This window comes from Vanacampus margaritifer, chromosome 1 (assembly GCF_051991255.1).
Source record: "Vanacampus margaritifer isolate UIUO_Vmar chromosome 1, RoL_Vmar_1.0, whole genome shotgun sequence".
In the NCBI taxonomy this organism is placed as follows: domain Eukaryota; kingdom Metazoa; phylum Chordata; class Actinopteri; order Syngnathiformes; family Syngnathidae; genus Vanacampus; species Vanacampus margaritifer.
This window is the reverse complement of record NC_135432.1, coordinates 10136135-10149903: the sequence shown is the minus strand read 5'-3', so window position 1 is coordinate 10149903 and position 13769 is coordinate 10136135. Positions and strand designations below refer to the sequence as shown.

General features: G+C 40.4%; 1 protein-coding gene across 2 annotated transcripts in view; it reads right to left on the bottom strand.

The window, feature by feature from the left end:
* Window positions 1-10999, bottom strand: part of LOC144055048 (activin receptor type-2A-like) — a 35240-nt gene extending 24241 nt beyond the window's left edge. Inside the window, exons 1-2 of one of the 2 annotated variants that reach the window (XM_077570667.1) lie at window positions 10252-10999; window positions 10103-10176 (exon numbers count right to left, since the gene is read on the bottom strand). In XM_077570667.1, the coding sequence (XP_077426793.1) occupies window positions 10103-10157 (55 nt within the window). In that variant the 5' untranslated portion in view covers window positions 10158-10176; window positions 10252-10999. Of the gene's footprint in view, window positions 1-10102 lie in introns of both variants that reach the window. The other variant, XM_077570676.1, reaches the window with a different exon arrangement.
* Window positions 11000-13769: the final 2770 nt, after the last annotated feature.

Sequence of the window (13769 nt, the reverse complement as noted above, 5' to 3'; positions counted from 1 at the left end):
CACGTCCGCAGGAAAAAATTTGAGATTTATAAAAGGATGCGTAGACACACATATGCACATCCACATGCAATCTTTCTTTCTAAATGCCCCATGATCCCAACCGGTGTGCGCAACAGATTCCACGCCATTCCCCGCCCCAAGTCCGCCTATTTCTCCCCATATTTGGCAATGCAAATCAACTAATCTGCGTATTTATTTATATTTATAAATTGAATGCTTGCGGACACCTTCCGCAGCGCCGCATTCCTTTCGGAACCCCATACGCACCGCACTGCAGTGTGAATTGACACGCAAACTCGAATGCTTTCTATTCCTTGTGGCGGCCGTACGGAAAACGCACCGCGTCCGTTTCGCAGTCAGTGTGAATTGGGCATTACTGTTATTGGTCTGAAAAAAAAAAGTGGTATAGAACAGTGATATACATATATATATATATATATATATTTTATTATTTTTTTTTAAACTTTTTTTAACTATTATCTGCGACTTTTGAATTCAAAACTAGTTATCAATCATTTTGTTGTGTATATGTAATGCAATAAGTAGGGATGTTAGGAAAAAATCGTTTCAGCAATATATCGCAATATTACTGCGCGCAATTCTCGAATCGATTCAATATGCGGCCAAATTGATTTTTAAACGTCAATTTTTTATGGGAATATTCAACAAAACGTCTTACTTAGGGTTAGGATTTACACATTAAGCATTGAAGAATGTTATATTAATGGAACATTAAGCCTTAATATTTTATTTCAGTGCTGTTCAAACATAAAACAGACTGCAACCTGAATTTTCAGATAAATAAATACATTTTCATACAAATCTTACAGTGTACATGTGCAAGTTTACTGATAAGTATTTTCTAAATTTGAATTTACCCCCCCCCCCCCCCCCCAATAATCAATTTATAGATTTATATCGGGATTAATCGGTATCTAATCGAATCGTGACCTATGAATCGTGATACCAACCGAATCGCCAGGTACTAGGCAATTCACACCCCTAACAGTAAGTAATATGACGAGATGATGATTAAACATTTTTGGGGATTTATTGTCATAATAGCACTCTGAAGAAAGTCTTAATTACAAAGTGGCTTGCGACAAAAATTAGTTAAATCCTAATTTTTGGAGAGACGACTTGAGTTGGAACAGGAAGATTATGACATAAAACATTACAATGACAAGACATTAAATCTGCTCCCTGCCCTACAGAAAAAAGACAACGAACATATGAGCCCAACACTTCAGTATAGAATCTGCCTGGATTTTTAAGGCACGTCTAGATGTCTAACAACCACAGGTATCAAGCACCAGAGACTGCACATTATCACGCAGTAATTCACTAACTTTACAGTAACCACACCAATGGCTCAGACTTGAAGATCAGATGGTGTTGTGACATGGCACCAGTGGCTGGGTGGGCTAGTTGGTTACAAAGGCTGTACTCTTTCCACGGCCATGGAGAAGGGGGGGTACTAAAAAGCACCATACTCAGCGACTAAATTAAATCCCTTTAATCCCCGCTGGTATGCTGCAACGACAAATGCCCATTGGCCTCAGCTTCAATAAGCGCTGGTGAAGAGGACACCGGACAGGTCATGGGAGTGCCCGGGTCCCTTAACCTGAAATACAGCAGTTTGGTGAGCCCTGTGCCACTTGCGCGTCATGAGTTGCAAATAGCCACCGCATTCCAAACATTCTTCTCAAGATGAGACGTTCAAAATGCCTTGTTATCTATCTCTAAAAGTACAAGAGGAGCACTTGCGTAGCACCCCTCCCCCCACCCCCATTTAAATTGTTTGGATTCATTTAAAGGGTGTGTTAAGTGCCACTATAGTATAAGCTGAAGTGTATATTGAATTTGCTCTAATGTTGCTGTATCATCCGCCTGCAGCACAAGCCATTTGTCTTTTCAAACAGCCAATGAGTGAAGAGGGGAGCAGGTGGGGGGGGGGGGGGGCACAACACGGAAGCCATCAGACACACTATTTATACCCCCGTGTGTGTGCATTTGAGATGATCGTGGGCCCAGTTTAGTGAAAGTTCCCATCATCTGCTTTAAAGCTACACCATTTATGGTTCGACCCAACTTCAATATTTTTTTTTAAATGTTACATCTCATTAAAACAAGACTTTAACTGCTGGAACTTCCGATACTCTGCAGTCTGGTCTGCACACACATTTGTCCAAATTTACAGCTGGCTCAACCTTGCGGACTTGACTTCTACCAGGCCTGTCTTTATATTTAGTGTACACCCATGACACACACTGGTTGTAAGGTGCAAAATTAAAACTTCAAAATGTCAGTATTTTATAAATTGTGGTCATATTGCATATGCCATAAAGTGTATTTGATAATATAGTTGGCGATGCAGAGAATAAATAAACTGTCTGCAAAATCATTGGTCGTGGTTAGCAATCCCTATCAGTTATTGATTACTTGGAAGGGTATTAAAAACTCACAATCCCAACAAAAGTGGGGGGAAATAATTCCCAACCAGCAGGACTTATACAGAGCAATTGGTTTTCAGTCACCAAAAGAAGCCCCGGGCACTAATCCAAAAAAGCTCCACCTCTCTGGCATTTGAGATCCTGTATATTTCAAGGCAACACTTTGACCGTGCAAATAAACAACCAGGCATGACACAGACACTGTTCCTGAGAATAGCGTTGTTCAGATTCCGATACCAGCATCGAGAGGGGCCCCGATACTGCATTAAAACAGTGGGATCGGCATCGGCAAGTGCTAACAAATAACATGCCGATACCATTAGTGGATGCAGCATCTTGTGTCTTGCTTGTGCGCGTCATTCACTAACGTGTGGTGTGTTCACTGCATGCCGAGCCAAGATATCCTATTGGCCCTTGTATGCTCTGAACCAATTGCAGGACAGCGTTTTCATGTTAGGAAGAAAAAAAGGTATCATACTGGGTAGCGGAATCGGTATCAGGGGGTCAAAAAACCTGTATCAGAACAACACTACCTGAGACACAGTTAGGCCTTTCGTTTTTGTTGATAGGAATTTTGCGTGTCCTCTGTGACATTGGGGAACAAAGCAGTGTTTCCCACACCATGTTAATACTTGGGTGGGCCACCCAAGTAAATTGGCCACCACCCAAAATGTTTTCAAGAAAATGTATTAAAAATATATATATATATATATATATATATATGTCTGGTCGGTGCTGGATTTCACTTTCCTTTCTTTTCTTTGGTCCTTCCTCGGGTCTCCTGACGGCCTCACGGCTCTGGCTGGGTTCCGAAGTGTTCGGTTTAGGTGAACGGTATGGGATTTTTTAATAGGTTTTAGGTTATAATATATATATATATATATATATATTTTTTTTTAAATTGTCACGACAGGATATACCGCATGTAACGTTAGTTCGCCATCACTCACTTGTGGATCGTGAGGCTAGAGGAGACGTAGTAACAGGACTGAGACCCACCTCCCGTCCAACCCGCCTCCCATCCCCACTGCCGGAGTCCACCCACCCAAGTAGATTTTAATTCTGTGGGAAACACTGCAAGGGAAGGAATGGAGAGACAGCCAAGGAAAGTACAAGACAATGGATAGAGCTTGAAACAAGAACACAATGAATAGTCTGAATGAAACTCTACAAGCACTCTCCGACCACATAGAGCAACATGCGCATATAGCAGCATTAATTACAGCAACGGACTTCTACTCTAGGGAGCCAGTAAATTGTGAGATGGTGATGAAGCTTACACATGCACAAGCACACACTAATCCAAAAACCTTAAATGACACATCTCCAGACTAGGGCTGGGTGATATGGACAAAATATCTTAATCTTGATATTCTTGCCAGATCATTCGGTAAGTCAGTCATGGTACGATAACAAAATTACTATGGGTTTAGTGAAGACTAAGCTTTTTTTTTTCAATAATGAAAAAGCAAAACATCAATTCCAAATTAAGTGGAAAGTGCAGTTTTTATTTATTATAACAGTCATCAATATAAACAAAGCTGACAATAAATAAAAAAATTATTAAATGAAACTGTTCTTTAATCATAAATTATTTTATGCTTGAATATAAGTGTTTGCAGGGTGCGTGCTCCCCGTTCGCCACGTCACCAATGACGAGGTGAAACTTGGAATGGCGTGGGAAATATTTCTCATGCTCGCCACATTGGCGCGGCCAATATGTCTGTCAAAATTGCATTGGGGGAACATGGTGTAAGGCAGGGATAGGGAACCCTGGTCCTCAAGAGCCACTGTCCTGCATGTTTTCCATGTCTGTCTCCCCAAACACAGCTGACTCAACTGATCAGCTAATCAGCAAGCTCTGTAGAAGCCTAATAACGATCTTGTTCATCAATCAGGTGTGTTGACGGAGGGAGACATGGAAAACAGGCAAGACAGCGGCTCTCGAGGACCAGGGTTCCCTATCCCTTGTGTGTCCTAATGCAAAATTATTATTATTTTTTTTTTTAAATGAATGGCTGTATGCAAAATCCATACAGTGGTCCCACAATCCTCGATGCGTGCAGTGATGCACATGATTGGTTACAGTATAATCACAACATTGTTCCACGCCAATGACAGAGTTGTTTACATCTGGCGCTGGCGGTATGCTGATGCTAGCGAGCATTAGCAAGTAAGCCGTCGTGTCTCGGCCTGTAAGAAGGATGAAAATGCGAATATTGTGTCGGTTTCTGCACCAGGAACAGTTTATAACTGTGGGAAAAAAATGCATGTCTTCCTTTAAAATAAAATTGTATAAATTACAAGGCAAGAATTAATTGCCAACAAATGGTTTTCAGTAGTGGTGCTCCGCCTGATCAGGAACTGATCGTGATTAGCTGATTTATATGAAAAAGTACCTGATCGGCATGTCGATCAATGTCTTTGATTGTCGATCACAGAAAAAAAAACACACCCACAGCTGGTGCTTTGCAGCCTGCAGCCAACTATAGACCAGCCTGTATGCAGGGGAGCATGCCCCTCCCACTTTTCTTAACACTGCTCGTTACAGACCAATGGAGGAACTGAATCATAACATACTCTTGTACATCATGACACTGTAATTGCTTTGTTCACGTGAACACAATGAGAATCCAAAGCTGCAAAAGACCTTCTCTCAAGGAGCTTCTTTGCTCATTCTTTCAGGTCCTGTGACAGAAAACAAGACTTCCTGGACTGGCCAGGTCAGAGGATCTTCGCCATGCTAATGCAACCTTACACTGGTAAGCAGGAGGATCGATATCTGCCCGATACTGCTGCACTGTACAAAACGGGAGCATCCAGTAGTCCCAGCGGTAAAATAAGTACATTCATTGCACATCTCCACAGAAAACAAAATGATGTGTATGTGAGGCATGACTTCAATGCCCAATGAGTTTCACATCTGACAGGCACATGTAAAATAATGAGCTTATTCAATTGTTTAATTGAGCAAAGGTGGAGCCAACAGATCTACTTCAGTAATTGCGTGCACCATGTTGACACAGTTCCATTTTCTCAGGCCAATTAGGTTTAATAATTTACTACGCTCTCTCTTTTTTTAAGCTTTCAATTCACTGACATGTATGTCATGAGGCAGCCCAGTAAGTAATACTATGCACCTTTCCAGTTCAACAAAAGATGACATTAGCCAGAATGCGATTGAGTAATCACTCCCCTTTCTCTTTGCACAAACTTTAAAGGTGTATTCAAGGATCTTCTCGAAAAGTAGACGCTAAATGTCCGTTTGTCCCTTTTTTTTTTAAATGCGCATGCGGAAGACTATCCTACCAGATCTGCTGCTCGTCCAGGGGAAACGCCTACGCTAAAAAGTGATTATACTTGAAAAATCCTAGTAAAGTTTGATGCACTCAGAAATAATACAAGGAGTAACACTTTACTAGATTTTTTCCAAGTAAATCCCGATTGGGACCGTGCAAGCTCATTTTCATCGGTCTCTGCAGCCGACCTCACTTCATAGACAATGTTCTCTTTTTCAAAGCATGCGTTGAGATTGGTGGAGCTACAACGATGAATGGCTGAATCCGAAGCTCAGCGGCTACATGCTACAAACACTCGAAGTGCGCCGCTAAGAACGAGCACGCACAACCTCGGTATGTCATATTGATTGACGGGTTTGAGAAGCAATTGTTAAGACGATCCACCCGGAAGACGCAGCGACAAAAGTTAGGGGTGCACCGATTTATCTGACTCGATTTCCGATCTTTTTCACCAATTTCATCCCTCTCCTTAGAGGTCTGAAAAAGTATCCTTTACTGCTGAGATGACTAATAGGCTCTTATTTTTATTTGAGAGAAATACTTAAGTTAAAACAAACTGTTTGCATTATTTCACATTAATTGTTCGATCGTTATCAATAAAACAAGATTGGATGACTGAGGATCGGGGATCGGCCGTTAAATTGTGATCGGTGCACCCCTAGACAAAAGATCCTTGAATACTAGTGATGCACCAAATTATCGGCAACTGAAAATATTCGCCTGGAAATGAGAAAAATATGCATTTTTATTCTGCAAATGAAGTGTCATGGCAAATTATTTGCTGCTGAAATGCACATATAGCCCCCGTTGAATAAGCAACACGATGCCCGGTTTTTATTTCGCATGACTGAGACGAGAGCTGCGTTATCAGCCGCGACCCAAATCAATTGAGATTGACGACACTCAAAAAAGTTAACAAAAGTAAAGCTTCATCTCCAGATTATTACGTCCAACAATGTGCAGAAAAGCACTGTGTCTGTGTGCTAACGACTACTTTATTTATTATAGAATAACAAACGCAATGACATGGCACTGCACTGTGTGCTTACTGTATGCTTGTGGTTATTCTCATTCATCCAGCTCATTTAGTTCTCAATCGTTACTGCAGTAATACGTGTTGAAAATGTGGAGTGGACTGTAGCTAATGGGGAGTCCGAGTGATATTAAACATTGCTTTTTATTTTGTTTTTTATACTTGACTTGATGAATTTTTTTTCGGCGTTTCATTTTTCGGCCAAGCATATCTTATTTTCGGTTTCGGACAAAAATTTTAAGCTCAAGAAAACATTTCGTTAACTCGTTTGCTCCCAAAAACGTATAAATACGTTCTATTTCTAATGTTTCCCAAAGACGTATTGATATGTTTTTAATGGTAGAGCATGGCTTTGATGCAGCCTCTCAACTGCAAAGAACGATTTACGAAATGGTAGTTATTACACAAACGGCCAACATGTGCCAGCAGAGCATAGGAAATGAACCAGGTCCATATTGAAAAAAAAAACCTTAATCACTCATAATTCTAAATAGATTTGTTAGCTATATTCTAATGCTAATTACTGCAAAACGGAAACAGATAGAAATACACTTTTTTCCTGATGAATGAAGAGACTTTAATCTTTCTTTTGGTAGGTTTCATGTTTTTTATAGCAAAATCATGTCATCTTGCAAAATCTGTCAAAACCCAGTAAAGCACTTGGGAGTGAAGGGGATTGTTTTAGTGAAAATGGCTGGGAGTGAATGAGTTAAGACATTCTCACATATACACGAGGTAACGCAGAAGCAGAAAACGCCCATTATTAAACTAAAGTTAACCTCTAATGACATTGTTTTGAAACAGCAAAGAAAAGCAATGCTTATAGACATAAAACATAACTCCAAGAATTCCTTGAAATGACTCGCCACCACAGCCAAAAACATCAGCGACTAAACTCTGTTGGCTTTTCTGCAACAGTGTGTGTACTGTTAAGCAAAAATTCCAGAACTGCCATTTCTTTTCTCGACTACAGGCTTCTCCCACTTGTTATTGCCGTTTATCACTGCGCCAACATCAGGAACTTGATTTCAGAGGAATGACAGTTGGATACACATAGATAAAACTAAGGAGGCAATTCTAGCAGAGAAAAACAAATAACTGCATATCAGATAAGCGTACAAAGTCAGATTGATGTGTCCTCTAGAGAACTTTGTGCGTTATAACAGCCTTTAGCATGTTTCACTACTGCAAACATGGACTTTGCACTCATTGGCATTTAGATAACTTCCTGGCGATGGGCATGGATATTTTTCATTTATAATCTGCATGCTAGATGGGTAATGAAGCGCAACTTCAGCAGAGACTCCAGCCTCGCTGTGGAACTCTTCACACATACCTTTCATTGAGATAATGAATAAAATGTGTCACGACCAGGATTATACGATATCACAACATAAAAACAATTCTGCGTGTGGATCAACTGAATCAAACCGTCTGTGACCTTTGCAATATAACTGTTTGTCATCGATTGAGCTGCATCAATAGCTGCCGTAAGCATGTTGCATACAAATGTTTTGACACAGGGAATAAATAGGACATGGACACTTGTTTTAAAAGTGCCCAGTGGTATTGCCAATGAACCTTTACAACAAGTTATCAAACCCTTCATTAGTGGTCTGACTTGCATGAACAAAAATGTTCTGCAACACAGGTGGTTACATTCAAAATGTTCCCAATTCATCAAGATTTATTTTCCCAAGGACAAAAATATCGGCAGTGGTTATTTTGCCGTGACTGGAAACTATCCTGCTAATTTGCAGTGAATGGCTCTGATTGGTCAATCGGAGCGATATATTCTTGATCTGGCGTGAACGGCTGTTTTACAGTAGGTTGGCCATGATGTATAGGCTGCTGGGGATCAGTTGTTTTGCCGTGCTGCATAGCTTCAATCCCTTCTGTCTCTTTTCACAATGTTTCTATTTTGCTTTGCCACCAAAAATAGGCTGTTATCAGCCTAACCATAACTCTTTGAGCAGGTTTATCAGGCAGCAGCACACACTTTTGTGTCTTTTCAAATACGGCAATCGCATTTTCAACTTCTTGAAATGTGGAAAATTTATCAACGCAGAGCAAATCCAACTACATCATTGCAGTCAAATGTGGTAAATATGCAGTTGTTCTCCACTGCTAACTGCTCAATTCTTCAACAAACACGTGAAAAAAAAATAGCACGTTTACAACTCCTGACTGGCTGCACGAAATTGAAAACAAATGGTAAAAAGATACATAAATAATAATAAAAAGGCACAAAAGAGTATTTGACCCCGTGACGCATCCACTATGACACGAGCTGGTCCTCACTGACCGGCGCACAATTTGTATTGTAGTTCACACGTGATTCACACCGGGAAAATAATGTTAGGTGGAGAGCAGCCGGTCACGGCAAAATAACCGCTGTGACAAATGTATCGTTTCAGAATACTTTAACTATTCCAGAGAAAAGAAGACATACTGCAGCAATGCCATCCTGGAAGGTAGGCAATGGATATTTTTGCCATGACCTGTCCTGTCAACGCTATTTGGCCGTGAACGGCTCTGATTCTGAATGGTCAATTTGCCGGACCGCGTCAAGCACTGGGCGTGGTTTCTGCCTAGTTTTCACCCCTTTCTGTGTCTCGTCACAAAGTTTTCCTTATGTTTTGTAAGCTGCTATCGGGATTACCAGCCTAACCATAACCGTCAGAGCATAGGCCGATATCGGCATTACCGGCCTAACCATTACCCTCAGTGAAAGTGTACAGAGCTGGATTCAAACCTATGACCTCGCACTTTACAGATGACCGTCTTAACCATTATGCCACGAGCTAGTACACATTGTACTTGAAGTTCTCAGGCATTTCACAGCAAAATAACTCTAGGTAATAAATTGCTGGTCACAGCAACTATCCACTTCATTTCGAAATACTTAAAACTATTCCAGAAAAAAAAGAAATCATTCAACAGCAATGCCATCCTGGAAGATAAGAACTTACTGTAGCATTCAAAAATATTCCTACAGTATGCAGTACATTTCTGATATGCTGTGATGCATTATTGAGCTTGCACAGTGTCTACTTATCCCCATACCGGTACATGCTACAAAAGGAAAATACAATCCACTGACAGGAACACTTATTTAGAATACTGTATGATGTAGGTAAAGTGTGAGGTCAAAAAAAGAACACGGGTCACACAAACGATGCCAGGATGAGATCAACACACCCACTCGTTCCCCCGCGGGGTTGCATTGCACCGCATTCTGCACTGATAACAACCGGCATACATTGCACTCAACAGACATAGGGCTGCAAATACAAATACAGTACCTTCACACCCACCTGAAGAACAGGAGATAAGGAAAACGGCGAGGGCCAGTTTGGTGGCGTCTCCCATTTTCCATCCGAATCTAATCCTTAGATAGAAAAAGTAAAAATAAAAAAAATAAAAATGAAAATGAAATAAAAAATATGTAAGAAAAAATCCTCACAGCAGTGGAGTCAGACGGAGGTATGTCTATGCAAACAGGACATCTTTAAAACGAGATAAATCCAAAGCTATCCCGGGTAATGCAAGCCTCACTCGCACGAAAGAGGGGGGAGGGGGTACTTGATATTTCCACGTTTACAGATAAGCAATGGAGGGCGATTTCTTCTTGGCATTCAAGCCAACGCTAGCATACGTTTGACAGGCTGCAGCATCGTTACGAACAATCGTGGCTTTGTTGGAACGATTGTTTTGTCAGGGCAGCAGAACAGGGAACCGAGCCACAACCGGACAGAGGCAATATCCATCGGACTGGAAATCAAGCGCACTCCGTCCTCCAAACTTGTCCTGGGTGAGCTGCGTAACATTGCATTAAAACGTCAAATTGGCTACCATTTCCCAACATTCGAACACGACAGTGCGTTGCCTTGTGTCGATTCGTGTCCAGCTCCGCGCACTAGCCTTAAAAATTGCCCAACAGTCCGACAAGGTAGCCAGGCCACAGCCAAAAATCGGTTCGCCGCTCCAGAAGGCGAAAACAGCGCCGTCTGCGAGGCGCTTTCCGCTGAACGCTCTTCAATAGCCGTCTCTTTCGAAATATGCTCGACAAGATATGATCATTTGACGAGTGCAACGGGTGGAAGCCCCGTTAATCCGCGTAAGTAATATGGCTTTCGAATTTAGGACGCGTTGCTTTTCACCCCCAAAGTCCGCCGCCGCCTCTCCGCTTCTGCTCGGGACAATTCAAGATGGCGAACAGAGCCGCAACGAGACATGGATTGGTACATTTCCGGCAAGGCATTTCAAAATAATAGTTGATTTAGACAATTACATTGTTATTCACACTTGTAAACAATCGTGTACGTTTTTAATAGCTCAAATCATGTAAATATGTTGCCCAGATATTACGCATTTATTCCCCTTGTGATTGTTTTGTTGTAAAAATAAATAAATAAATAAATAAAATATGTAATGTCCGCTAGATAGTCTGCTCATTCATGTGAACTTGATTTAACTACTTTACGAGCGAGGGGGTTGTTGTTTTTTCGGAGAAGGTTGTCGTCGGTTTTGTTCATCGCGTTTGCCTAAGTGACACAGAGGAATAAATCCAAACTATTTAAACACATCTGTAGTTTAGATAGGCCTTGATTCATGGTAATTCACGCAATCTATAATTATCCATTCAAATATGTCCTTAATTAACTTTTAAGAACTCCAATCACCTTAAAATTACCCTACGTGGAATTTTAAATGCACCTTTCAATTGCTCTGTATCACACTGAGCAACTGATTTTCTGCTATTTCACCATGCAATTTTAAGGCTTTTTACAATTTAAAATTGAATTTCACTTGATTTCACAAAAGTCAAATGGATAATGTTTTATGTAGCCAACAGTATTTTGTCATTTAATATAGTTTATTTTAGCCTTTCTATGATAAATTTTTCACCGGCACTTAACATTGTTTTCCACACTGTACGATGACAATAATAAAAATGATGCATGTTTATATCCCTCGTGATGAATAAGGGGTTCGTAAAATACACCTCCTCTCACCAGTCAGCTGGGATAGGCTCCAGTTCACCCTCAATGAGGACAACTGCTATAGAGAATAGATTGATATACACAAAATGTTTCAGTGGCATACCGCATGTCGCTTTATGTGGAACAACACAAATTACCTACCATCTGGAGGGTATGCCTCAATGGTACTTCATTTATATAGCGCTTTTCCACCTTGCACGGCCCTCAAAGCGCTTTATATTCGACTACTCATTCACCTACTGATGATGCAGCATCAGGAGGATTCAGTATCTTGCTCAAGGATACTTCGACATGGTCACAATGGCATGGGATCGAACCCACAACCTCTGGGTTGGGAGACAAACAATCTAACCACTGAGTCACGCTATCGTCACAAACTAGATTAGGTTTCAGCATAGGTTGGGTACTCCTTAATAAATGCTGAGAATACCATGAAGTCCAGATATAGGTTTGGCCCATCCCCAAATCTGTGTGACACTAATCTCTCTAATAGCCTGGAGCAGATCTCAAACGTAAGCGCTGCAAAACGATTAGGAGGTCAAAGGTCTCAGGGGATCATGCTTGCCAAGATGGAAGCTGAGTCACCTGTACTAGAGTGGGGTGTTAGCTTTCATTTTCAGTAAAACACACATTTCTGTACATAGCTTCAGGCACAAACACTTTCGGGGTGAAGAGTTCAGTTTCCTGTAGATTATATTTCCCTTGCAGCGAGTTGGAACTGTCTCTTGAAATGGCTCCTGAAATGGAAGAAAATTTAATTTATTTCACACATTCGACAAAAGTAAATATTATGAGGTGGTCAACACAATTTTAAACACCTGCTTATTTTGATTACGTACCACTTCCAGATTCCTTTGTCTTGTGTCACAAAGGATATAAAAAAGTCTACATAGCCCTGTTCAAATGCCATCCTTCCATTTTGAACACCATTTACCTTGTTCAAGGTCGCAGGAGCCTATCCAAGCTAACTTCAGGCAAAAGGCAGATTCCACCTTGAAGTGGTCGCAAAATCACAATTCAAGTGACCTATAACTAGCACAGCTTAATTGAAAGAAAATCTTTTCAAAAGGGAATGTAAAAATAAACATCTAAAATAATATGGTTGCACAAGTGTGCACACTCTCTTAAACTGGGATGTGGATGCTGGCTCCCATTTAAAGAGGGAGTTTGCAGTTAAAAAAACAAACAAACAAAACAAAACCAATTTTTTTTGTTATATGTTAAAAGACTTTAAACTGGCTGTATGAACTGTAATCTTTAAAAAATATAATCCCTCTCTGGTGGCTGGCCCCATCTTAAAACCTCAAATTTTATTTTTAATTATTATTTTTGAAACACCCACTCAGTTTGCCGCACACACCACCCTTATGCTTATAGTTTTCTTAGGCAAATTATTTAACTACAACAACTAGGGGTGGGGTGATATGGCCTAAAAATTATATCACGATATTTCAAAGAAATTTGCGGTAACTATTGATTTGGTAATAATTACTGAACAATAGATTTGTTATTGGTGCTCTGGAATAATAGCACTTTTATTGAAGCACAATATTTAATTTAATATTTAAGCCACCTTTTTTCACAATTGAAATGTAAACCAATAACAAAAATAGCAACCGTAATGGAATGCCACTGCAAGGTCTAATTGTAACATAACTGCTAAAAGCACATAAAGCACATTTACTTAGCAAATACAAAGAAAACACAAACCTTCAGAAGTCAGTGGTTAAATTTCACGAGTCAAGAAAGTCCATTATTTTCTCCTGTGTGGTTGATCCTCCATTCTTCAACGTGGTTGTACGTCCAGCTAAACGTGTCTGTAGGCAGTGTAATTTAACTGACCATTATGCTACAGTGCTTGGATAACTAGCACCACACGTTATGGCTCATTGTATGTGTTCAAACACCGCGCTTAAATTAGTAGCTAGGATTTTAATTAGTTAATAATTTATTGTCAACCTTGTGAACCCAATAACGA